Source organism: Thermobia domestica, chromosome 7, assembly GCF_964235325.1.
Source record: "Thermobia domestica chromosome 7, izTheDome1.hap1.1, whole genome shotgun sequence".
Classification (NCBI taxonomy): domain Eukaryota; kingdom Metazoa; phylum Arthropoda; class Insecta; order Zygentoma; family Lepismatidae; genus Thermobia; species Thermobia domestica.
Window position 1 is genome coordinate 238,703,196 of NC_137460.1, and position 27,464 is coordinate 238,730,659.

Consider the following 27,464-nt stretch of genomic DNA (forward strand, 5'->3'; position numbering starts at 1 on the left):
AACAGTGGCCAGATATATGAGGGATTGGGACTACAATTCAGTGTGAGTGGAGAAACCATTCGGCAGCACCTCCATGAACTTGGGAAGCATGTGGGTCGATGGGTCCCACATAATTTGACTCCTGGTCAGAAGGCGAAGCGAGCAGATACTTGTGTTTCTTTGCTGTCTCGTCTGAGGAAGGAGCCATTTCTGGACAGGCTCCTTCTGACATGTGATGAGAAGTGAGTTCTGTACGGAGATCCACGGCGCCGTCATGATTAGTTAGCAGCCCATGAACCGGTTCCAAAAAACCTCCTCGCGTGTTTAGTGAACCGCTCGCGGCATCGTGCATTGGGAACTGGTACCAGCTGGTCAGAACGTAAGTGCAACTGTGTACTGTCAGCAGTTAAGCTGTATTCAAGAAAAACCCAACACTTCTAAATCGCGAAGGAGTCCTCCTGTTATAAGATAACGCTAAGCTCCACGTGGCTAGGATGACCCGGTACACCATTCTACGACTTGAACGGGGAACACTATTGCATCCGCCATACTCCCCGGACATTACACCGTCCGATTATCACGCGTTCCATAATAATCTGATAATCAGCTTAGATGACGCAGTCCAAATCCCTAGTAGAGGTGCAAAATGCACTTGATACCTTCTTCGCTTCACGGCCCACTAAATTCTTCCGCGATGGAATCCATGGACTTCCAGATCGTTGGCAGAGGGTCGTCGATGCTGAAGGGGACTATTTTTGATCTTCCATGTACGTGTTAGGTGACATATCGATTTCGAAGGTGGTGGGTGAAAAAGCGACAGAACTTTGTTGGTTATTTTTATAGAAGTTAGAATATGTCGGATTCAGAAAACGAGTTGATACATGATACAAGAAAGAAAACAAGAAATCTTATCTAAAACTAAAAAAAATCAAACACAAACATTAATGTTTTGTGTTTATGCGTAATTAAAATGAAAACCACGGGGAGCGCTATCATATAGAATTAATTTATAAATTCTTCGATATTTTCATATAAAATCAAATATTGTTTTATTTTGTTTACTAAATGTTTAAAATAAAACATGTTTTTAAGAATACTTTTAAAATTGTTTTTTCAATTGTGTTACCAAAATTTGTGAAAATCTGAGATTTTGTTCGAATTTGTAATGCTAACAACTTCTGTGTACTAGTTAATCCCGCAAGGCTGATACCGATCTTTAAAATCAAATAACATATCTAAATTAAAATATATATATATACACTACCGCTCAAAAGTTTTCGATTACCCCGGACTTTTATAAGCATTTACTGTGATCTTATTGTTTTAGCAGAACTTTACTGCCTTGCATCAGATGTACTCCTGCTTAAAGCACAGAATTTGACGACAGTTCAATTGAGGTCTCAGATCTACTGCAGATGACATGTCAATTTACAATTCTTAAAGTTGAAACCAAAAAAAGACAATTTTATATATATATATATATATATATATATATACAGGGTGTCCTAAAAGTAATGCTAAAAATGAAACCACACATTCCTGGCACCACAACCAGGAAAAAATTTATATGACATATAATCCGGAAATTGATAGGGGCGAAGCTAGACAGTTCCGAAAGTGGGGAAAAGGAATTTCACAGTTGCGTACCGGAATAATGACAGGAGCTAGGAAATGGGTTCAGAAATACGTAAAAATCGTATCAGTTTGACCTATTAACTACGTGTTACATGACTGCGCTAGACATTCTTCGTACATTATGTAGGAATCCACTGAATGTCTGTATTGTAAGCAACTACAGTCACTCCCATTATCTCTGTGAGTATACCACATTTCATTGACCCTGAGGAGTGTAAGAATTGCCAGGAGGATGAAAGGGAAATATCACTCTGTACAACTGGACATTTTCCATAAGTTTTGAATTTCCACATGTTAATTTTCTCAGATGTACACTTGATACCTCTTGTAAAACATCCTTTAATTCCCATACTGTCCCTGCGGTTAATATAACCATGCTGGGTACGTTTTGCTTTGACTGTCATTTTGCTGTCATCCATGTATCACAACTTCGCACCGTATTTCGTGTATTTTCATTGCACCGTTGCATTACCCCTGCCGGAAAGTCATTCCGTTAATCTCCAGACGATGTATGGGAATCCCTTGCACACTTCTGTCAAACATTTGAACAAGCTTTTAGTAGGATAATCCCATATAATATTTATGTATTTCTGACCCGCTTTCCTAGCTAAGATCATTATCACGGCAGCCAAGTGTTAAGTTCCTTTCCCCCACATTCGAATCTGTTTATATCCGCCCCTGTTCATTTCCGGACTATATGTTATATATATATTTTTTTTACTTGTTTTGGTACCAGGAATCTGTGCTATCATTTTTTACTATATATATATATATATATATATATATGTGTGTGTGTGTGTGTGTGTGTGTTGGGCAAAATCAATTGAAATCAATTGCAATTGATCAATCAATTGAAAGTAATTGCTCTGAAAATCAATTGCAATTGATTTCAATTTGTAATTGACAATTAATTTCAATTGCAATTGAATTCAATCATAAAATTTGCAATTAAATTTTCGTCAATTGTTAATTGGTCACCAGGCAATTGAAACTTTTAATTGTTAATTGTCAATTGCAAAGGGTGCAATTGAAACATTTAATTGTTAATTGCAATTGACAATTGAAACTTGTAATTGTTAATTGCAATTGAAATCAGCAATTAAAACTGAACATGAGAAGATGTGTGTGTATTGTGTTGTCCACTTGTTACTGTTTTACATATTTCAAATAAGATACTTATAAGAAATGCTGGATACCTACCATCCCCCCCCCCCATGGGAAGAAAGCCGGGAAACTAAGCATTTTTTAAAATATATTATGTTTATGGTTCTATCCCCCTCGAAAGAACTCTATATGCCCGTCATGCATACAATAGGAATGGGCACCAACGAGTTCGAGCGAGTTTTCTTTAAAACTCGACTCGACTCGAAGCAGACATCTTTGAGCTCGACTTGAGATCTCGGCTCGAAAAATTTCCCCCAACTCGACTCGAATTCGGATCGAGTTTCCAGTCGAGTCGAGCCAATTCGAGCTAAATTCTTTGTGTAGTTCCAAGTACTACTATCTTCAAGTATCCTACATTGACAATATAATTATCAATGATACTACTACTACTACTACTATAATTAATTATCATTATAACACCGTGTACCTGTATAAACATGGAATATAGGCGGTTTTTATCGGAATACTAAAAATTAGTTGACTGTCGATCTCGGTCGTCAAGAAATCTTCAGGAGGCAAGGACATCGGTCACGAAGTTCTTGGTTTGAGTTCAGGAGGAGCAAGTATTCGGGCTCGAGCCAAAAATTATTAAAAGTTATGGGACTCCAGCCAAATATGTTCAAAACTGCTCGACCCGGGTTTAGGGTTGTCAACAGCTCAAGCGGCTCGCTCACAGTTTATTCACTTATCGAGCCGAACCGAGAAGTGAGCCGAGCCAACAGCTCATCCAACCGAGCCAGCTCGAGCCGATGGCTCACACGAGCCGAGTCGAACCGAGCTGATTGCTTACCTCAACCGAGCCGGTTCGAGCCATCGGCTCAGTTAAGCTGACTCGAACCCAGCCTATGGACTCGTTTCAACGGAGCCGGTTCAAGCCATTGGCTCAATTGAGCCCAGTCGATGGGTAATCCCAACCAAGCCAGTTCAAGCTGTACGCTCAGTTGAACCGATCCGAGTCGGTTGACATCACTATTCCGGTTGGGCTTCTACTTTGGCTAAAAAATTGGACCGTGCAGTTCTCAGCCTTGATGGTAAGAATTACAAAAAATGATATGAAATCTTTAGTTTTACGTCCCACGATTATGCCGGTTAGGCTAAAGGAGACGGTGATGATAGGAAATGAATGAAATGAAGAAAGTGGGAGAACCCCGAGAAAATCCACGAGCACGGTGTTTGTCCACCACAAAGTACAAACTGCGCGAGCTGGGATCGAACCAGGGACCTCAAGCACCGGAGGTGAACGCTCTACCACTGACCCACCGCGCCAACTGGTAAGAACTACAGTATATACTTATATTGGTGCTCACGGCGTCATTAACTTGTTCCGCCACCAACGAATTTCAAGGTACTTTGTTTTTCATCTTTTGTGCGTGTTTTGTGTCGCTTTATGCGCCTATTCCCACATTTTGTGCATCACCGGAAGTGGGTCAAAATGGGCCTACAAATATGGCGGAACACATTATTGCTCTTCCGCCACCAATCAACTTCGAGATCCTTTCCTTCACATCGTTTTGTGCCGTTTTGTGCGTCTATTTCCGTTTTGTACGTCGTGGGATGTGGGTTAAAATGAGTCCCCAAGGTGGAACGAAAACGATCAAGAGCTCCGCCACTATTAAATCTCGAGGTCGTTAATTTCACATCGCGTACCCTTTTGTACGTCTATTTCGACGTTTTGTGCGTCACTGGAAGATGGTCAAAATGGGCCTCGAAGGTGGGACGAAAATGACCCACCGCTCCGCCACTACCGAATTTCGAGGTCTTTCCTTTCGTATCGACTACTGAATTTTCGTGTTGTTTCGTGCCCCCATTTCCACGTTTCGTGCGTCTCCAGAAGTGGGTCAAAATGGGCTTTCAAGATAGGACGAAAATGACCCACTGTTCCGCCACTATCGAATTTCGAGGTCGTTAATTTCACATCGCGTACCCTTTTGTGCGCCTATTTCGACGTTTTGTGCGTCACTGGAAGACGGTCAAAATGGGCCTCGAAAGTGGGATGAAAATGACCAAGAGTTCCGCCACTACTGAATTTCGATATCCTTCCTTTTGCATCGACTAGTGGATTTTCGTGCCGTTTCGTGCCCTTATTTCCACGTTTTATGCGTCACCTGAAGTGGGTCAAAATGGGCTTCCAAGATGGGACGAAAATGACCAAGAGTTCCGCTACTATCGAATTTCGAGGTCGTTAATTTCACATTGCATACCCTTTTGTGCGCGTATTTCGACGTTTTGTGCGTCACTGGAAGACGGTCAAAATGGGCCTCGAAGGTGGGACGAAAATGACCCACTTCTCCGCCACTATACCTACCGAATTTCGTGGTCCTTCCTTTCGCGTCGACTAGTGAATGTTTCGTGCCCTTATTTTCACGTTTTGCGCGTCACCAGAAGTGTGTGAAAATGGACCTCCAAAGTGTGACCAAAATGACCCATTGTTCCGACACTGTCGAATTTCTAGGTCGTTTCTGTCGCATCGTTTAGTGATTATTTTTTAAAAAGTTTTCTGTACCTACTTCCTCGTCTTGTGCGTCACCGGAAGTGAGTTAAACGGGCCTTTAAAGTGGGAGTTAATTGGCTCACTATTCCGCCACCACTATTCGGGGTTGGTTCTTTCGCATCATTTAGTGTGTATTTTGTACCGTTCTGTTCGCCTACTTCCACGTTTTGAGCATCACCAGAAATGCGTCAAAATGGTCCATCAATGTGTGAGAAAATAGAGCCATTGTTCCGCCACTATCGAATTTGGGGGGTCGTTTCTTTCGCATCGTACAGTGCCTGCTTTGTACCGTTTTGTGCTCCTATTTCCACTTTAGTGCTTCTATTTCCACTTTAGTGCGACAACAAAAATGGGTCAAAATGGCCTACAAGTATAGCTGAATAACTTAATGCTGTTCCGTCACCATCAAATGAGGTCGTTTCCTTCACATTTTTTATGCATGATTTGTGTCGCTTTGTGCATCAGTGGGAGAGGGTCAAAATGGACCTTGAAAGTGGAATAAATATTGTTAAGATCTATTACAAATACACAAAACTGAAATCTTCTCTTATCCTTTATTCTTAATCTGTGCCTTGATTATCTTCAGAATCTCTTTAATCTATATCATTCATAAACTCACTCTTTATACATATCTTCTAATCTTTATCGTACTTCTAAACATTTATAATCTTCCAGGTGATCTTATATCACAAAATCAATCTCTCTTCCACTGTATCTTATTTGCGTTCAATTTCCACATACTAACTCCCATTTTCCTTAGCAACAGTTAGTGTCAAATTCGAAAGCACTTTGTACCATTTTCATATTCCAACACTTCTCCCCCCTTTACAAAATCATCACTTATACCATATGCAACCTAATCTTATAACGAATATCCTAGCTCACTCTAAGAATCAGAATAAAATCCATTATCTTCCGATTTGTCTGATTTTTTTCTCTTCTTCCTCTCACACCATCTATCTATCAGAAAGTCAATCTGCGCCTGCATGATTTTCTGGTTTTCAACAAGTCTGGCAGTACTTTTGTCTAGATCCTGCAGGTGATCGGGCATAAAGATGTTCTTGGGAGCTGTGGTAGAACCACTCTCGGTATTCTTTAGATTAGTGATATTCTTTAGTTCACACCTTTTATTTCTGTTACCAAACCATTTGGAAAATACTTGTTTAGTTCGCTTGGGCGAGGTAACTTGATTAGTATCCACTGTGCCCATGGATAGGTAACTGTCTAACTTTCGTTCGTTGAGAACTGGCATAGACGGTAGCTCGAGTCTCATTTTTGCCTCATCTGTAACTTCCAACCCCCTCTTCCCTCTTTCTTCAACCTTCTTGACTTTTTTCAATGATGTTGGCAACGATTTACTATGATCATCCATTCTATTAGATTGTGTAAGATTTACATTTTCTGCAAGATTTTTACTTTCTTCTGCTAAACCTAAGTGGTGGGAATATCTTCTTTGCTTGCACTGAGCTGTGCTATTGCTTGAGTTAGTGTCTGGTTTCTGGATAGCTTGCGTTTTAGATAGAAAACTACAGACCTCACGATCCTTGATACAGTTCTGGTATTCATAAGCTGGATTAAGTCTTTTTGATAGACACGCTCGAGCCAGATGACCAAAAAATAAGCAACGATGACATCTTTTATTTTTGGCAGGACAAAGTTTGTTTCCATGTGCTCTACTACACCTTTTGCATACATGGGCTGTTGCAATGCTCGATATCATATGCCCCGTGTAGCTGCATCTTTGATTCTTGTTTGAGACACCATGTTTGGACATTATTATTTGCTTTAGGATCGAAACTTCTTTTTTTAATAATGTTATCTGCAAGTCCCGTTGCTCCAGTTCCGCTGACATCCATCTTCTTGTATTACAATCTAAGGATTTATATTCTTCTTCACATGATGCTGAAAACGTAGCTTCGTTTATGTGCGACTGCGCCATTGTTAAGATCTATTACAAATACACAAAACTGAAATCTTCTCTTATCCTTTATTCTTAATCTGTGCCTTGATTATCTTCAGAATCTCTTTAATCTATATCATTCATAAACTCACTCTTTATACATATCTTCTAATCTTTATCGTACTTCTAAACATTTATAATCTTCCAGGTGATCTTATATCACAAAATCAATCTCTCTTCCACTGTATCTTATTTGCGTTCAATTTCCACATACTAACTCCCATTTTCCTTAGCAACAGATAGTGTCAAATTCGAAAGCACTTTGTACCATTTTCATATTCCAACAAATATGTCTTTCTCTGCCATATTTGTAGGTCGCCTTTGACCCACTTTCGTTGGCCTACAAAACGTGAAAGTATGCGCAGAAACGGTATAAATATGCACTAAACAATGCGAAAAAAGCGACCTTGAAATTCGATACTGGTGGGAGAGTGGATCAGTTTTCTTCCCACATTGAATGCCCATTTTGACCCACTACCATTGAATCACAAAACGTGGAAATAGGCTTACAAAACGGTAGAAAACACGCACAAGACGATGTGAAGGAAACGACCTCGAAATCGTTCCTGACGGAACAGCATTAACTTGTTCCGCCATATTTGTAGGATAACATTGACCCATTTCCGGTGACGCAGAAAACGAGGAAATAGGCGCACAAAACGACACAAAAATGAAAATTTAGCTTAATTACATGGAAGTTTTAAGTTTGTAAGCTTAATTATATGAAAAATTTTATACATTTTTCCTTTACGTTGATTTGGGACTTTTAAATTTTATTCATTTTTCCACTGAAAAGTATGTATAATTCAACAAGTTGATTTGATTTTGAGTTGATTTTGGGGTTTAATGTCCCGGTCAGCAGCGAGGCTATATGAGACATGGACTACTGATTAACGTGGAATCCGAACCACATGAGCTCCCGCCGGGAATCGAACCCGGGTCTTCCACGCCAAAGGCGCGTACGCTAACCGCTTAGCCACGGAGGAGCTCTATAATTCAACAACGAAATAATTATTAGTTATAATTATAATAATTATCTATATAATTGAATTCATTGTAATTTGGTCCATAACAAACACTTTACCATTTCGTACTAGCTGTTATGCCCGTTCTTCGAACGGATCAGATAAAATATCAATGTAAACAAACTGAACAACGGGAGAACAATTAAGAAACATTTCTAACATTGGATATATTTTGTGTGAATATATATCCAACAACGTATATGTGTTTTCATTGGGAAGGCCGATGGGGGCTGAATTTGAACGTAAACACTATCGGGGGTTTCACTATAGGTCTGAGCAACCCCGATAAATATGGATTCGACACAAATTCTAGTACTTTTACATGTCCCGGTGAACGCCCCCTCAGACCCCCTTGGTTCGTATTGTGAAAAAATCTCCTCTGGCCCCCACCAACCCCCAACTAATACCGCGAAAGCTATGAATGTGACACTAACATCTGCCATTTTCTACTACTTTTTACATATGCCGGTAAAAGTCCCTATAATCCTCTGGTTCCAATTTTGAAAAAAAAAACAATGCCTCTGGCCCGCAGCCGATGGGGGCTGTATTTGGAAGTCAACGCCTGTGGAAGTATCACCATTCATCTCAGCGACAGCGAAAACTATGGATTTGAAACTAATATCGGTAACTTTCCATTATTTTTACATGTTTCGCAATTCCCCACCCCCCGGTGACTCCCGGCCCGCATACAATGGTGGCTAAATTTGAAAATCATCGCTAATGAAAGTATCACCATTGATCTCAGCCTCCGCGAAAACTACGGATTTGACATCGGTCATTGTGGATTATTTTTTACATGTCTCGTGATCCCCGTTATAATGCCCCCGTTTCTTATCTGATGGGGGCTAAATGTGAAAGTAAACGCGGTCTTGAGTTTCACCAATGAGCTCAGCTACCCCGAAAACTATGAATTTGACATTAATATCGGTCATTTTCGATTATTTTTTTTACATGTCTCGGAATTCCCCCCCTCTGGTGACCCAAGGCCCGCATACAACGGTGGATGAATTTGAAAGTCATCGCTAATGGTAGTGTCACCATTGATATCAGCAACCGCGAAAACTATGGATTTGACACTAATATCGGCATTTTGGATTACTTGTACGTTTCGGCATTCCCCCCTTCCCCCGTTGACCCACGGCCCGTAGCCGAATACGGTAAATTTGGAAGTTAATGCGATCGGAGTTTCACCATTGATCTCAGCGACCGCGAAAACTATGAAATCGACACTGATATCGGTCATTTTCTACTACTTTTACATGTCCCGGTAAACGCCCCCCTGAGAACCCCTGGTTCGAATTTTTTCGAAAAAGCTTTGTCTTGGTGTGGGACCTGGACCAAGGTATCTTTGACCAAAATTTGGTAACTCTCGGTCGACTTTTCTGGTCTCCAGGCCGGTCCCGGTAAACGTCCCCTGGGGACCACTTAATAAGGAATTAAAAAAAAAAACTATTCGTCTTGGTCTGGGGCCTAGACCAAGCTACCCGTGACCAAATTTTGAAAAGTTTCGGTCCACTCGTCTCTTCCACAGGCTGCACAAAGATAGATAGACAGACACACGAACAAACTTTATTTTATTTATATTAGAAATGTCAGATCCGCCGTTATTGTATTAGTGCGGTGCTTGAGCGATTGATCGTAGAAATTCAAACTCTGATGAGTGATAATTTTATAGGCTTGTTTCATTACAAGTTTAGACTCTTTAGTCAGTAGAGAATAGGGCGTGAATCATGGGTCAGAGTTGATGACAATGGGTTTTGGTGGGTCTGTGGGTCACAGTGGGTAAGAGTGGTTTATGATGAGTGGTGGGTCAGAGTGGGTCACGGTGGGTCGTGGGTCACGACGGGTGGTGAGTCAATTGGTCGTGGCTAAAGTTTTCATTGCCCCACGCCCTCTCTGAACTATAGTGTTGAAAATTAATTGTGAAAATCAATTGCAATTGATCAATCAATTGAAAGTAATTGCTGTGGAAATCAATTGCAATTGAATCAATTGCCAATTAATTTCAATTGCAATTGAATTACAGAATTCAATTGCAATTACTTTCCACTGCAATTACTTTCAATCAATTGATCAATTGCAATTGATTCTCCTTTTTCAATGGCCAACTGCAATTAACAATTAACCATTACTTATTTCAATTGTTAATTGCAATTAACAATTAAATTTACAGATTAATTGTTAATTGTTAATTCAATTGAAATTTGCCCAACACTGATATATATATATATATATATATATATATATAATATATATAGCACAGTATAAACAATAGTGTGGAAGGTGAGGCAAGTATTGTTTGGAAAGTGTAGACACAGAGGGTCAATGCAGTGACAAAAATTTGAAAGAGAAAGTAGTTTTCCAAATTTTGCAGTTCTCTACACCTTATAGGTATGCTGGCTTTACGAAATCTGAAACACGCTTCTTAGAAAAATGTTTATGACGGTCAATATACATCCTTCTCTGCTCAATTGTCGCTCAGTGAAAGCATATATGTAATGCTCATCGTTACTATTTCAACGAGCAATGGTTACTATTTCAATGGAGCATACGAAACCATCGTAAGCACTTTTCAAAGTATGGTATTTTTGGCATTTTAAACGTTAGCATATCAACAAGCTATAAAGAACTTAAAAATTTGGAAAACTACTTCCGTTTCAAATTTTTGTCACTACATTGACAAACAAAACTAATATCTTGCCTCACCTATAGATATGCAATACCTACATCAAATTGTCTTTTTGGTTCAATTTTAATAATTATGATTTGACATATCATCTGCAGTACCGCTCAGACCTCGATTCAACTGTCGTCAAATTCGATACTATAGGCAGGAGCACTTCTCATGCAGGACGGTAAAGTTCTCGTGCCAAAATGATAGGATAGGACATATAAAAGTAGCAATGTAACATTGCATTATCAGGAAAGAACAACTCTTTTACAAGAAATTCAGTCATTAAAACTATGAATTCAAACCGTAATCGATTCTGGTTGCTGTTAAATGTTTGAAAATTAACACTGGAAAAGGCTTAAATAAATAAAGACGGGTTATATCGAAAAGGTAGAGACTTCTTCACTGACACTGAATAACGACATACGATAGGTATACATACGTAGGTGGGCTGCAAAATTATGCTATTTGGGGAATGTTTTATTTTTTTATTATTTTATTTTTTAAATTTGGCCACCTTAATGTAAACTCCTATCTATGGTTAGGAACTAAAATGAGAAGAAAAAATAAGTATTTTTTTCTGTACGATATGCATGCCACGTATTAAGTTGAAGCTGAAACTGAACTATGCTCTTTTCAAGATTGTCATTAGAGCACTAACAAGACTAGAGTACACCAAAGTTATGATTACCTATAAAACTTAAATTTGTATTTAGTTTTAATTTTGTGCAACGCTAAGACACTGTATATCCATCGATAGATGAGAGCGAGCCGAAGAAAATCACATGCTTGAAAGTAAATTTTCATATGTAGTTCTTTTTTTTAATGCATTTTTATGACACTGAAAATTGTCAATCCTTACTAATAAGAACTGATGTTTTCTATTGGTAATACAGATAATCTTAACTATGACACATATACTGTTTTCAATTACGTAACAATGTTTCATTTCTATTTCTTTATTGTGTAGGACTCCTTAGGTGGGAACACGAAGACGCTAATGGTTGCGTGTTTATCACCAGCGGACAATAACTACGACGAAACGCTAAGTACGCTGAGGTACGCCAACCGAGCGAAAAACATTAAAAACAAGCCAAAAATCAACGAAGACCCCAAAGACACAATGCTCAGGGAATACCAAGAAGAGATTCGCAAGCTCAAAGATATGCTCGATTCACAACAAATGCCTGCACAACCAGGTAGTACACGTTAGTGCCCTTCATTAATAAGTAGAATAAGTAGAATATGTTAAGCATAGTCTTGTTCAGAAAACTTGACCACCTGCCTGTCTTTGAAAAGCCGTGTATCTTATCCGTCAACATTTCCTTGAGCCAGTTACAATTTTTATTTCAAGTTGAAGTATTAAACTTTGTAAAGTATCCTGGAAATAATACTTCCGTATGACTAGCCTGGGCAGGTTTTCTTGAACACGACTGTAGTACTCAGTTACATTCTTGTATAACAAATGCATTTACTCACTTTCAATGTACCAAAATAGATTAGGAAACTAATGTTGCATTCTACTTTTTTTACATTATGACCGTCATTTTCTATACAATTATGATATGTAATGCTCACTCCTTTACTCCTTTTCTGTCATTTGTCTCAAAAATGTTGCCAAGCCTACTGATTTTCCAGGTCTTCTGAGTTTTCAACTTATCTGCTGATCTACTGGCGGATTTTTTTTTTTTTTAAAAAAAACAAGTTTTGATATTTACACTACCTCCCATACAAATGACTTGCTAATTTTTTAATCAATATTACGGTCATTATGCAATGTTGTGTAACGATCGTGTGATAGCACCACTTTACGAAATTGCTATTATGGCAATGGTAATCCGCTTGTATGTAATTCTAATAAAATAAGCACATTAACTTAAGATTCTTGAGTTCTATTTGTTTAATTTCATAGACACCTTCTTTATATTTTAAAATTACCTTGTTAGGTAGAAGATAGAGCAAATATACAAGGGAATCCAGTTTCTCTTACACTAGTTTTATTATAATTTTTTTGTTATAAAATAATATAATACAGATAATCACAAATCCTCTAAGTAATAGGGTAAACACATGTCCCTAGGCCCAGACAGTCAACGGAAAGGATCCCCGCAAAGCTCCAGGACAAGCTGAGTGGAGGAGGCTAGGATTCTCAGTGTTTCACAGAAAGCAAAGAGAGCTTAAGTCTCGCAAAGCTCCAGGACAAGCTGAGAGGAAACGAAAACCACGAAGCTCCACAGCAAGCTGGGTGGTTGCGGTTAGGAATCTCTCGAAGTTCCATGTCAAGCTAAGAGAGAGGTTAAGTTCCCACAATGTTTCAGGGCAAACAGAGTGGGCAGGAGGCGCCAGAACTCCACTGAAAGCTAAGCGGATTGGGTTGTGTTAGGATTCTCTCAGAACTCCACTGCAAGCTAAGAAAGTAGAAGTAAGCAGCCGAGACTAATATCAGTTGTGGTGATACTTGCTATTCTATACATCCTCCTGGGTAGCGGTGGCGCTGGTGTTCTTCTTTCATCACATGACCAGTGGTGACGATGATTCCTATCGTTTGCATCCTATAATAACTTGAGGGGCCGCGATGGCTCAGTGGTAGAGCGTTCACCTCTGGTGCTAGGGGTCCCGGGTTCGATCCCAGTCCCCGCCAAGTGAACTTTGTGGTGGACAAACACCGTGTGCGTGGGTTCTCTCGGGGTTCTCCCGTTTCCTCCCACTTTCTTCATTCCACCATTTCATTCATTTCTCATAATCACCGTCTCCTTTAGCCTAACCGGCATAATCGTGGGACGTAAAACTCAAAGATTTCATTTCCTATAATAACTTGTAGTAATAACTTGGTGTTGTTGACAAATACAAGCATATGTTCTGTTTATAAATATAACCACGTGCGGGATATTGCAATATAATGCAATAACCTCTACAGTTTAGTGCCGAAATGTGGCGAATAAGTAAAAGAAAAGGTAGAAATATTCGGAAAAATATAAATCCGAGTGATGGAAATCCGATTGAACTGGTTAAAACTAAGTAAAAGATATTAATTTCTGATAATGTAAAGCATGCGATCAGAATAATAAAGGTAAATAAGGTACCATATTCCTTAAAACTTTCTAAAACATAATTTAGTAACTGACAAAATGATGTGAAGTATATAGTTCAAAATAAAGTACATAAGTGAATGCAATAGATTTAAGCAATACTACTCAAATTTATTTAACAAAATAGTTTAGAAATCGCATTAACATGCCTATCGATTAGTTGTTTGATGTTTTATTAAATTTTAAAGATCTCTATTATACTATAATAGGCGATCGCCTGCTAATGACATCTTTACATCTCTGGGTTAGTGACATTGGATCGATTCTCAAGAACAATAACAACGAAGTCTTATGTGCAATTCATTATTATCTTGATGAGAATAAATATAAAGAAAATTGTAAGGTTTTCTTTTAGGGTTAAATAGCTGTAGCTGGGTCTGCATTGATGAATAATAAAGAAATTAATAAGTATCTCGTCCATGGCTAAGTGGTTCACGTTTACTCCTTTATTGTGCAAGAAGATCTTTCAGTGAAATATTCCATAGTTATACCCTGTAGGTTACACAAAACGAATGATAATGTGGAAGAAAACAGAACAGACACAATGTTCTTCAAGCAAACTTCCACAGCTTGAGATCAAACCAGAGATCCCTTGCAGCAAGGATAAACATACTTTCACTATGCCACTGTGCCTGCTCCCCATTGTAGTGCGAGAGGTCCGTGTTGAAATTTGCATACATTCATATCATATGACATATATGTAGGAAGTATAGATTTGACGTGGCGTAGCCGGTAAGGTTTCTTTCTACCAACTGGGCTAACCGGGTTTGATGTCCAATCAGAGTAGGTTATTTTTCGTTCTATTTCGTTCCAAACTTTTCCAGAGGTTTATCCATCCTCTCAAAACGGCTTCCACGGACAGAGATTTAAAGGCGGCAAAAATATGGTGTCGACTACATTATTTCCTGTATGGATCGAAATCTAGGCAGTGTAAAATTTTACAGCTATCCAGGTCTCGAGTCTCCTGTGGCCTGTAATGTACAAAGAATGAGGCGCCCTTTTCCTTTTGTGTACCAAGTGTTTCAGATAACTGTTCCATTCCAATATATGACTGGCAGTTTATTAAATAGCAATTTCTGAGAAAGACTAAGAACTTAACTTAAAAACTTAAAACCCTTTTATGTAGCAAGTGTTTCGGATAATTTTTCTGTTGTATATATCACCTCTGGTGCTTGGGGTCCCGGGTTCGATCCCAGCCCCCGCCAAGTGAACTTTGTGGTGGACAAACACCGTGTGCGTGGGTTTTCTCGGGGTTCTCCCGTTTCCTCCCACTTTATTCATTCCACCATTTCATTCATCACTCATCATCACCGTCTCCTTTAGCCTAACCGGCATAACCGTGGGACGTAAAACTCACAGATTTCATTTCTGTTGTATATATGACTGAAAGAATATCATATTCACAGACGTGAGAAAGCTAAAGAACTCGCTAGAACTTGTTTGATTTGATTTGGTTTCATTTTTTAAAAAATTTAACGTCCCTTTCATTTGACAGGTTCTATGACGAGTGTAACTACAGCTTAACGTGGGGTCCGAACCGCTGAGTTTCCACCAGAAATCCAACCCACTTTCCTACTGTAAAGGCGCCTACGCTAACCGCATAGCCATTAGGGATCTCCTAAAACTTGTTTAGTTATATACTAGCTGAACCTGCGCTCTCTACACAGCGCATCGTTCACATATGAGCATGAATCTCCTTGTCATTCTTCACATCTCTATACGTCCCTTTACAAACACACTGATGGACGCTTTAATCAAAATCGGCCAGGAGTATCATAAAGGGGAGATTTTCGATTATTTTTTTCAATTTCTCGCACCGTTTGCAATATTTGAGCCTACTTCCGGTTGGAGTCTATAATTCATGTATGATCTGTGTTTTCTTTCTTCTTGCATGTAGTATGTAATAAGCAAATACATTACACACACAATTAATTATAATGTCAGTGATATATGGTATTCATTGGGCAAAACACTCCAAACAATAAAGATTCATCTTAGACTGGAGAAATAGTTATCCTTAGTTTTTAATTATCATGAAACAAACGCCGGAGAGAGATACTAACCCCGTATACAAATGTGTGCTGTTGGAATATATAACTCGTAAGATATGATGCTTTGCTTTTCAAAATTTCAATACTTCCAGTAGTGTACCAGAAAAATGTAAATAAAGACGCCATTTTATCCAGATGCCAGATAATAATAATGCCATTTAAAAATATATTTTATTAGAACTGAACAATCTACACAAAATTTGCAATCGATCAATGAAAACGGCATCTTTCTAGAGCTTGTGGTTTCCGAGAGATCATTGTCAACAGAATTGGCCACAAACATATAAACGTCCACAAATATATAAACTTTTCTTGACCACAAACATATAAACCTACCATTTTAATATATAGATATTATAAATTTCTAGTTTTCTAAAATTACCTGTTAGTCTCCATTAGATTACTATAGTTAAAGTACGGGACAAGAATAAACGACCATAAACGACATTAGTTTTAATGGCATTTCTTTCTTGCTTTAATATTATTTTTATTATTTCTTGCTTTAATAAAAACAGCATTCTATTAACGTAAGATTCCTTGTAGGCAAACCATTTAAATCCACACATTGTATGTTTTATAATTGTTAAACTGCTTTCCTTGACGCTTGTAACGTATGATGATATTTACTTTTTACAGTGTTGGTGGCTCCTGATGAAACGGTGCTCGCGCAGGAGAGGGAAAAAGTGAGACGAGAGTTTGAAGAAGAAATGAGAAGAATGAAGGAACAGTACGAAGCAGAACAAAACACGAAAGCACAATTACAAACGGAGGTGGAGAAGCTGAAGAAACAGTATGAAGAGGAGTTAGCGAAAATCAACACCAAGGTACAAGAACAGGTAAAAAAGAATCAGTGTATTCTTAAAAGAATGGAAAGGAAATGAATGGCTACTCGCGGAAGCTTAAGAGAAGATTGCACGCCAAGCCTCCGCTTCCAAATGTTGGTTTGATTTCATCTGGTTTGGTTTGTGGCACCTTTCATATTCACGTGCTGTAGATTGGGTTCACTTCTAACGATCACGTTGAACTGCTTCCCACTCACAGATAAGGTATTACATGGTCATTAGGAAACGAGACTGAACCTATAGTAAATGAATAACAAATGGAATCAACTAATCTCGATTTACTTAAGTAGAATCAGTATGGCGTATGCTGATGATGTAAATTTAATAGAGGATGATAGAACAACAGAAAGAAATGTAGTGGTCCTATTCAACGCTTTCAGGGACGTGGGTTTAAAAGTAAATACAGAGAAAACTGAATACATGGAAATTTGTTGGCATCTAATACGGCAAATTATGGATGCGTTGAAATATCAAATAATACTTTTGATACAGTTGATACTTTCAAACATCTAGAATCAATATTAATAGATGAAAATCATATTCATGAAGAAATTAAATGTCGACTAAAAGCAGGGAATTCGTGCTATTATTCACTTCAAGATCTCTTGTTGTTGCGAATTCTCTTGAGAAATTTGAAGCTTAAAATATATAAAACAATAATCATGCCTGTTGTTCTGTATGGGGGCGAAACATGGTCGTTTACTCTGAGAGAAGAACATAGACTGAAAGTATTTGAGAACAATATCCTGAGACAAAAAAGGAACGGGAATGGGGAATGGGGGAAACTTCATAACGAGGAACTAGATAATTTATACGGTTTACCAGACATTGTTAGGGTCATTACGTCTAGGAGGCTCAGGTGGACAGGTCATGTAGCTAGGATGGAAGAAACACTTTCAAAATCTTAACTGGAAGACCAATCGGAACCCCCCGGAGACGACTACATATACGGCGAGTTGTTGAAAACAATGTAAATAATCAGCTGAATAACATAAACTTGAATGAATGCACACCTTATTTTCCTACCCACTGCTCATCATTATGTATAAGCAATATAACAACAAATTTAAACCAAAACAACTGCAATATAAAATGTAGAGAGAAAACTATATAGAATTTGTTAAATTGATTTTATACATAAAACTGCATCTAAAAGAATAAGTTATTCCTTTGTAAAAATGGCCTAGTAAAATACTAATTAACTTTGAAAATCGATAAATCGGGACAGTATGTGTCCCAACGAGTGTCCGGTCGGGACGCGGGACAAATATATCAGAAATTGGTACAGTCCCGACAGAATCGGGACAGTTGGCAACCTTGTTTAGCAGAGACCATCAGTTCCTGTTAATGATGCACTTTTTCGACTTTCTGCATTCGACATATAACGTACATACGGCTTCCGTTTCGTTAAATCCTTCCTTATTATTTGGCAAAAGGTCATCTTATTTATCCCTTATATTACCCTGACACTTGCATTTCGGCCATTCAAAACAATATCATAAATTCGGTAACTGTTTGTGTCTGAACACTTATCATCTTCAACAGACTTCCTCCAGCACTGAATCCTTCTATTATTCAAAGACTCGGCAACGAGAGCGGTAATTGTACCTACAAACTGCACCATCTCAAATATTTCTGGTGGATTCTTCAATAGCGCACAGAGAATTTGATAGACCTACTCTTCGTTCCATTGTTGAGACAATAAGGAGGTATCACAACAATAATTTATACTAAGCCACGTCAAGCATCGTACTGGCGATTGACCGAGTTTGACATGTTGCCAAGGTCATGGACTAGATTCACCAGAGAGAAACTTCCGTACCTAAACTGTAATGTCACAGAAGAAAAAATCAGTCTCTTTTCCTAATTGCCGCTCTGAGATAGAATTAACACACCGATGACACTAGTGTAAAACTAATTATAGAGTGAGTAGTGACTCATTAACGATTTTGAGAGTGACTTTAAAAAATACCTTAATTTTTCTTCCGAATTCTATCTATTCAAGTTCCAATAATTCATTAGAGCGAGCTCTTGCAGAACACAAATAAGGTTATTCGAGTTAGCCAATTAGTGCTAAAAATTACAAGACAATAAGTGGAATCAATCAATGAGTATATTTGTTCCGAGTATATTTGTTCCTTGAGTGCTTTTCTTTGTAATTTTTTTGTTTTCCTTTCTTCTTACCTTAATGTATCTCTTTGTTTTTTTCTTTCTTCGTATTTTGATGTCTTTCTTTGTTATGTCTTTCTTTGTTGTGTCTTACTTCGTAACTTGATGTCTTTCTTTATGCCTTTCTTTGTTATGTCTTTCTTCGTAACTTGATGTATTTCTTTGTTTTTCTTTTTTCGTAACTTGATGTCCTTCTTGCTTCTTTCATTTTTGTATTTCTAACTTCTTAAGAACATTTCTTTAAACGGAAAGTCTGTACATCCCAGATTCTTCATAATAATTTCCAATACAATGAAATATAAGCTTATGAAAACTTTCCAAATACTATTATTCTGAGAAACCGTTTTAGTTACAGATTTCATAAATAAGGTTTTCAAAACATTGGACCAATACAGCTTACCAAAATGGACGACTGACACTATTGTTATTCCATTAAGACATCTGGGGTCTCATTCCGTATGTCTTCGCAAAATTAGCGACCACAGCGTAACGCAAAACATCCAAAAATAACTAAGTCCTCTGCCACGTATCGCAAAATAAAACGCAAGTTTTGCGTTTATTGAAGCAAATCGTAACGGAATGTTGCCATTGGGCAGCAATTCCACAAAATTGTTTAATTTAGGTTAGTAAAACATCTTCGGGCAATTTTATGTATGCATTCAAATATGTCAACATATCTAGGATAAAATGTAGTGGATAGCACTTAGTTCTGTCCTAATAGGGATACTTTATTTTAGGCAAAGCTCAATCACACCTGCTTCATTTATTCTGATTCATTCCCTAGAAATAAGAAGCAGAGTTTGAAACCACTTCCAGTTGCATATGTTGTCCGCTTTTAGTTACTTTTAAGTATTTAGCTTACCGAAAATTTTATGAAATATTTACTCTAAAATCTCAACTACTACATGATGAATCTCCATCTTCAACGAGGATGTCGAATGTCAAAAGTTACGAATCTTGTAAGGGTGATCCACCCAGTTAATCCCAAGATAAGAACAATCAAAAACCAGTTCTTCTTGTGTTCCTATAGAAGTAATTTTGAATAAAATCATTGTTTGATACATTACCCGGAACACTGAAGATATTAGCGGGTTAGTATAATTCTCAGGATGCAAAATTCTACTCTTTGCATGGAATACAATGTTAAAATGAAGCTAAATGACTTTCTACCTGACAAATATTTTATATTTTCAAATATCCATTCATATTAAGGTATATTTCGTTATTTTTAAGGTACAGTGCTATATTTAAGTCTAGGCTAGGTAAAATCTAGCGTGTTAAGAAGTTTGTTTTATCAAAACTCAAACTAAATGCCTTCATGTGGTGACACTCCTAGTTGTTCAATTCGTTGCTCAGAAGCTATGACTTTTACCTATTGCTAGTTCGATGTGGGTAGCTTGAATAAATGATGATGAACAGAAAAGGAGTTTCAGCCTGATATACTTAGAACACTTAAACTCCCCCCCCCCACTACACAGTGTTTAGTACAGAGTGGACATAAAATCTCGTTACCCCTGAAAATAAGTAACATAAACCACTAAACGTAGCTAAATAACTACGCATAAAGAACAGAATGACATGAACAACAATGCTTTAGAGAAGTTTAATTAAGATAGGAAACATTAAGTGTCCAAAGGATCAGTCTGTCGACCGTCATTCTCATGACAAAGAATAATACGCCGCCAGCTTCTGTGAAACATTTTGCGGAGAATTGCAGGTGTTACTTGAGTGAAGGCTTGTTTCACAGCTTCTGTCAGTTCCGCAGTGGTATTGTAACGGTTTTGTGCAACTATGCCCTTTACGAAACCCCATAGCGCATTATCACAGGTTGTGTGTTTTTTCTCATGCACCCACCAACTTGCAATAACACGTTCTTTAATACTGTAACTGGAAGTATCAGACATCGTTCACAGAATCTGAAACAATGGAAAACCTTACATTAGCATTTATCAAGGGTTGACGGGAAAACTTACATGAGCATTTATCAAGGAGTAACGGAAAAACTTACATGAGCATTTATCAAGGAGTAACGGAAAAACTTACATGAGCATTTATCAAGGAGTAACGGAAAAACTTACATGAGCATTTATCAAGGAGTAACGGGAAAACTTACATGAGCATTTATCAAGGAGTAACGGGAAAACTTACATTAGCAGTTATAAAGGAGTAACGGGAAAATTAGCATTAGCATTTATCAAGGGCTGACGGAAAGCTTACATGAGCATTTATCAAGGAGTAACGGGAAAACTTATCTTAGCATTTATCAAAGGGTAACAGGAAAACTTACATTAGCATTTATCAAAAGGTGATGGAAAAACTTATTAGCATTTATCAAGAACTAACGGGACTTTGTGGCCACCCTGTACAGTAAACTTCTCAACTTGGACGCTCCTTTAATTTGGAAACTTCTTCTCAGATGCGAAGATACTCTTATTTGTTTCCACGAATTGAAACTGATCAGTAGATATACGTAGGATGTTAAATTTAAAACATGTATAATGAAGGAGGAATCGTTATTTTCTTAAGACACTTCCAGGACTATCTTCTTTCCATGCATCTCAATACATGTAAGTACATCTATAATATACGTTATATATATATATATATATATATATATATATATATATATATATATATATATATATATATAGAATAGAATCACATTAATTAGGGCACTAGTGTAACGTGTTTAGATATGTGCGGGTACAAATTATTTTTTAATATCTTAAAATTGCTTTGTGCACAAACGTGCACAAACGTTTCAGACTACTTTGATGAAATTTATTAAAAAACGGGGACGGAGGGGCTTTTTAAAAGGACGTACTCAAAACCATAGGAACATAAAATACAAAGTAATACAAACAGTCATTTCCACCTTCTTCAATGTATGTGCAGTTTGGGGAGTAATCTTCAACCCATCGACAGTCCCATAGATTTTCTTCTGGTCTTCAAAGTAGCTTCAATTTCATTTCTTTCTCAGGTACTACCTTTTTCACTTCCTCAAATTTATCTGCTCGACACAACTATTAATTTATTTTCTTCACTCTTTCCTATGCTCACTAATAAAAACCTTTCCCTGTTTTTCGTTGTCTTTGTGCAGTATCTATGATTCTTCTGCGTATATTACAATACGCAACAAACAAATAAATAAATAAATAAATAAATAAATAAATAAAGAGAGAGAGAGAGAGAGAGAGAGAGAGAGAGAGAGGCAGAGTGGAGATTTAGGAAGAAAAAGATTCCAATTCTTAACACTTTCTTCAATTGACTCTCAAATTATACTTATCTCCTTGCTAAATGCTTCTTTCTTCATTTCAAATTGTAGTTTTAATTCTCGTTCTCGTTTCAGATTTTCAAATAAGTAAGTAACATTCAAGACTGAAGCTAAATAAATTTCAGACTTCTATTTTCAAAATTATTGTGGAAGAAGAAAAAAATCATAAATTAAATTTAAAGACCATACCGTCCTTGAACAACAGAAGAAAAATACTTTTCGAAATGCAGAGGTCCGAATAATGGACGGACATGTTATTTATGGCTAAGATCCAACGTTGTCATTACATTCTAACATTCATGATCATTAATTCTTTTTCAGCTATAAGACACTACACAAGGCCTGGAACACCGTGTGCGTGGGTTTTCTCGGGGTTCACCCGTTTCCTCCCACTTTCTTCATTCCACCATTTTATTTATCACTCATCATCACCGTCTCCTTTAGCCTAACCGGCATAACCGTGGGACGTAAAACTCAAAGATTTCATTTCATTTTTACACAAGGGCTGGGTAAAAAGTACATTTTTACAATGTAATGCTTCCCATCTCCACTACAAGTGTGTGGAATATGTCGTATACCGTCATTGCGTCAATTTTTGTCGATGTTCTGCAGAAACCGCCATATGGCACACTTAAGAGCCTGACACTAAAAATAATACACAATTTACAATTTTTCTTTTGCTTGTTTATTTATAAGAGAAAGAAGATAATGGAATACAACTTACCACAATCATAGATAATGTTATTTTACAACAGAAAATATGAACCTGAAGGGTTTTCAGTGTTGCCATCCATTAAAATTACAGTGTTGCCAGAAGAAAACAACGCACTTAAAATCTAAGTTAAGACAGCGAGTAGAGGAACGATTTCAACTGCATTTGGTTACGTATCATGTTGTTTTGGTTTCTTGTGAACTACTATTTAAATAACATTATTATTTAGTTTTAATAACTGTATGTTAAAACTATTTTGTTTATTACAAATTAAATACAACTATTATATAAACAGTAGTTCACAAGAAACCAAAACATGATGATATGTAACGAAGTGCAGTTGAGTTCGTTCCTCTAGTCTCTGCCTTAACTTAGAATTCAGGAGCGTTGTTTATCTGGCAACACTATAATTTCTATGGATGGCAACACTAAACATTCTTCTGGCTCATATTTTCTGTTGTAGAATAACATTATCTATGATTGTGGTAACTTGCATTTCATTATCACCTTTCACTTAGAAAAACAAACAAAAGAAAAATGATAAATTTTGTATTATTTTTAGTAAGCCTTAGTGGCTTCTCTTGTATCGTAATGCTTCCCGCCAAGTGGTTCCTTCATTTTGGGGAAAAATATCACCACGAAGTCCCTGAAAACATTGTTATGCACTATGCTCACGTGTGACTTGAACCTTGGTCCACGCACGTTGTTCGTCTTTTCAAAACATATTGTTGTGGAGCTTTCAGTTTCCTCCTCTGCGTTACGACATTGCTGCTTTTGACTGAATAACATACACTCGTTACCAGTAGCTTCACATTGCCTTGTCAGATACAGAAATCTTGTAATACCGAGAAACGTGAGAACAGTATTTCCACTATTTTTTAAAATCCAATCTATGTATAAGAAAAATCTTACTACGCCGAGGGAAAGAACGTATGTGGCGTATTTAAAACTGTACGTTACATGCGTAAATCCCGTACTTTTTGGACTTTACGTACAACTATGTAACATCCTTCAGCAAAAGTATAACTGAAAACGTATGTTTTATACGAATTTTTTGTATAAATGTTCCGAATAAACGTACTTTCTGTACGAACGAAAGAACTGTACACAGGCGGTCAGGATCTCATACAGATAGACGAATATAACATATAGCTGACGTATATAACATGTGTATATGTATGTAATATAAGGAAGATTGTTAGGTGTAAGACATTCTGCAGCGGTATGATGTAACATCTAACCGGGAAAAGGCAATACGTGTGTAGCTTATGGATAATGTATGCTCCGTTCAGATTTTCGTAGTAAACATAAGGATTCTGTATATTTGTACAATATACCGCTATCCGGATAACGGATTTTTCACAGTGCATATTGCACTTTACAGCACCTTCTCAGTTCTGTGGCACTACTGTCCCTAAATTTCATTTTTTTTTTAGTTATTCTGAAAAAGAGAAAAGTAAGTAAAATGGCATGTAGGCGTAAACAGTGTACTCGTCATTAGAAAATAAAATAACATTAGAATCAATATAATTACAAATATTATCTCTCTGTTACAGTCTATGATTCTTCAAGACGCGACTCAGAATCATCATGGGTCTCCAGGCCAAGTGATCGTCGCTAATACTCCTGCGGAACTTATCGTCGACGAAGCGCTAAACCAGTAAGTTTAATTATTGCTTATATTCTATTTTTTTAAGGCATAGAAGTGTAATATATTACAATGAACACACTATAAGTAGCAAATTACTCACTCATAATACTCTATCTTTTTCAAATGGCAGTCTCAACTTCTGGCTGCTACGTCCTCCTTCTGAGCGAGAAATACTAGAAAGGAGAGGGATATGTTCTTAATCAAGTTAGTTTTCTTAACAGAAAATAAACTTTACTCCGTTTTGAAAATCATTCTGACATTTTGAGTCGCCTATTTTTAATTAACTCAAAACTAATTTGTATTGTCACCTTACCTTAATGTTTTGCTCAGAAAAATGCAGAATATTTCTTAGTATTTAATTTCATATGATACTGGCTGTTTTACTTTTTTTTTTAATTATTAGTACAGGAAAGCAATTGTTAACCCTCCAAATTCCGAGAAACATATTTCGTATTTTTCTTCTGTGCAATAAAGCATTCGAAGAATATATTCCGTATGACATGTAAAACTCTTTACTACGAAACAACTTCTTAAGTGGTAAACATTAGTAAATATTGCGCATACAGGGGTGACATAATAAGAGATGTTATAAAGAGGGGTAAAAGTGAGGGGATTGCGTTCCTCTACTTTCAAAGAATATCAATGGCGTCCCTCCATTTCTTAAAAGAATTACAATGGGCAAGGATAGACACAGGAGCGCTGTGACGTCACGTGTATCCTTACCTTTTCAGATCCACTTTTAAGTTGAGTTGAGTTTAACATCTCGTACAGCAGCGAGACTATATGAGACGTGGATCTACTGATGAACGTGAAATCCGAACATCATGAGCTCCCACCAGGAATCGGACCCGAGCCTCCCATGGCAAAGGCCCATACGCTAACCACTTAGCCACGAAGGACATCCAGATCCAGTTTTACCCCTGGTTGTAAAGACACTGACTTTTTATTAGTGACAGGTTAAACTGAATTTATGGGTACGTTACTTTTAGTAATTATTCACCAAACTCGCGCTAAAACGTTGTTATTAAAGAACTCTTTCGAGAAAAATTAACAAGTATACGTATGCAAGTTTTAGTAAAGAAAAAAATAATAATCTATGTAACAATTAATAATATGATTAATTATTGAAGAAAGTTAAGCATATTTTAGCATTGGCAAGGCAACCTCCAATTATATGAGACTTTAAACATTAGAAACGAAAAAATGACATTCGTTTTAGAACAGACCTTTTTTTAGTTAACAAATGAATCATATTTGATATGAAATAATGGAAAATACAATTACCAATTATATAATTCATCTCCATGTTTGTAAAGTTATTTGACGCGTCCAAAGATAATATACAGTACCTATCCATAAATCTAAAAGATTACAGTGTACTGAGCTGAATTATTGATACGTATAAAAATATTTACTTTCTCTTTATGTTTTAAATATCACGATTTGCTCTTGATAGAAATGATAACGATTTTTCCTTCCTTTTTCAGAGAAAATCCGAAACTAAATCCAGCTCAACAGGAAGTCTTTGAAAGGTAAGACAATTTCTATATTTTTATTTATTTATTTTTATTTTTAATTTTACTTATTTTATTTATTTATTTTTATTATTTTTCAATTTTTATTACTTTTAATATTTGTTTCGTGGAAGTTGAAGCTAAACGGAAATATTTTACGTTAGTCATTACTATCACATCAGACTTTAATATAAATAATGGAAGTGGAACATTACTAGTGCTCGTCAAAATTTCAGAGAAGAAGTAAATGCCTTCAATATTTCGCGGATCCATTGTTAACATATTCCTTATCATAGTTAATAATAGCCAGTTCTTGATAGGTCACTGTCAGGGACGGACCAAGGCAAGTATACACATGGTATCAATTACATTGTGTTTTATTATTATTATTATTATTATTATTATTATTTATGTACCGATATGTATAAACAAAAGCAATATCGTACAGCCTCCATTGAATACTACTAATGGTGACATGACTACTGCTATATTGTAAATTGTTTTATTATATCAATAAGATTTGTAGTCATTCTACCATATATCCCACTATGTAACAATCTATTCTAATAACGTGAAATATCAATAAATACATTTCACATATATTGAGCGTGTTTTAAATACAGCAATATACATAGTCCTTTTTATGTAGGTCCTAGTAGTTGAAGTCCATAGCATTCATAAAACGTATCTCATAAATTTGTACAAAAGCTGAATCTCCATGAATTTGTACACTCTTACAAGACTAAAGCTTAACCCCTTTCACTACAATTTATTTTCTAAATTCGGATAATTGAAAAAATGAAATGAAATCTGTAGTTTTACGTCCCACGGTTATGCCGGTTAGACTAAAGGAGACGGTGATGAGAGATTAGTGAAATGGTGGAATGAAGAAAGTGGGAGGAAACGGGAGAACCCCGAGATAACCCACGAGCACGGTGTTTGTCCACCACAAAGTCCCGTGCTGGGATCGAACCAGGGACCCCAAGCACCGGAGGTGAACGCTCTACCACTGAGCCACCGCGCCCCCATCTGATAATTGAAGTATAAGTTATAAAAGCGTATTATAGATTGTTTATCATTATATAACTTCTAAAACATCAATATAGTAACCCTACGTGATGCTACAATAGATTAAATTTTATGACGAGTGTAGCTTGTCATTTCAGTGCAAGGGGTTAATAACAGGTTTTATGAAGTATTAGAAATTCACCAACTTTATTAAGTTTGATAAGTAATC

At 37.0% G+C, this 27,464-nt stretch overlaps 1 protein-coding gene across 8 annotated transcripts in view; it reads left to right on the plus strand.

Annotated features, from left to right (window-relative positions):
• The window catches only part of LOC145690786 (osmotic avoidance abnormal protein 3-like), a 311,449-nt gene that overhangs the window by 195,260 nt on the left and 88,725 nt on the right, over positions 1–27,464 (plus strand). For all 8 annotated transcript variants that reach the window (XM_081766046.1, XM_081766048.1, XM_081766047.1 and 5 more), the window contains exons 7-10: positions 11,896–12,124; positions 16,702–16,889; positions 24,619–24,722; positions 26,201–26,245. In XM_081766046.1, the coding sequence (XP_081622172.1) occupies positions 11,896–12,124; positions 16,702–16,889; positions 24,619–24,722; positions 26,201–26,245 (566 nt within the window). The remainder of the gene's footprint in view (positions 1–11,895; positions 12,125–16,701; positions 16,890–24,618; positions 24,723–26,200; positions 26,246–27,464) is intronic.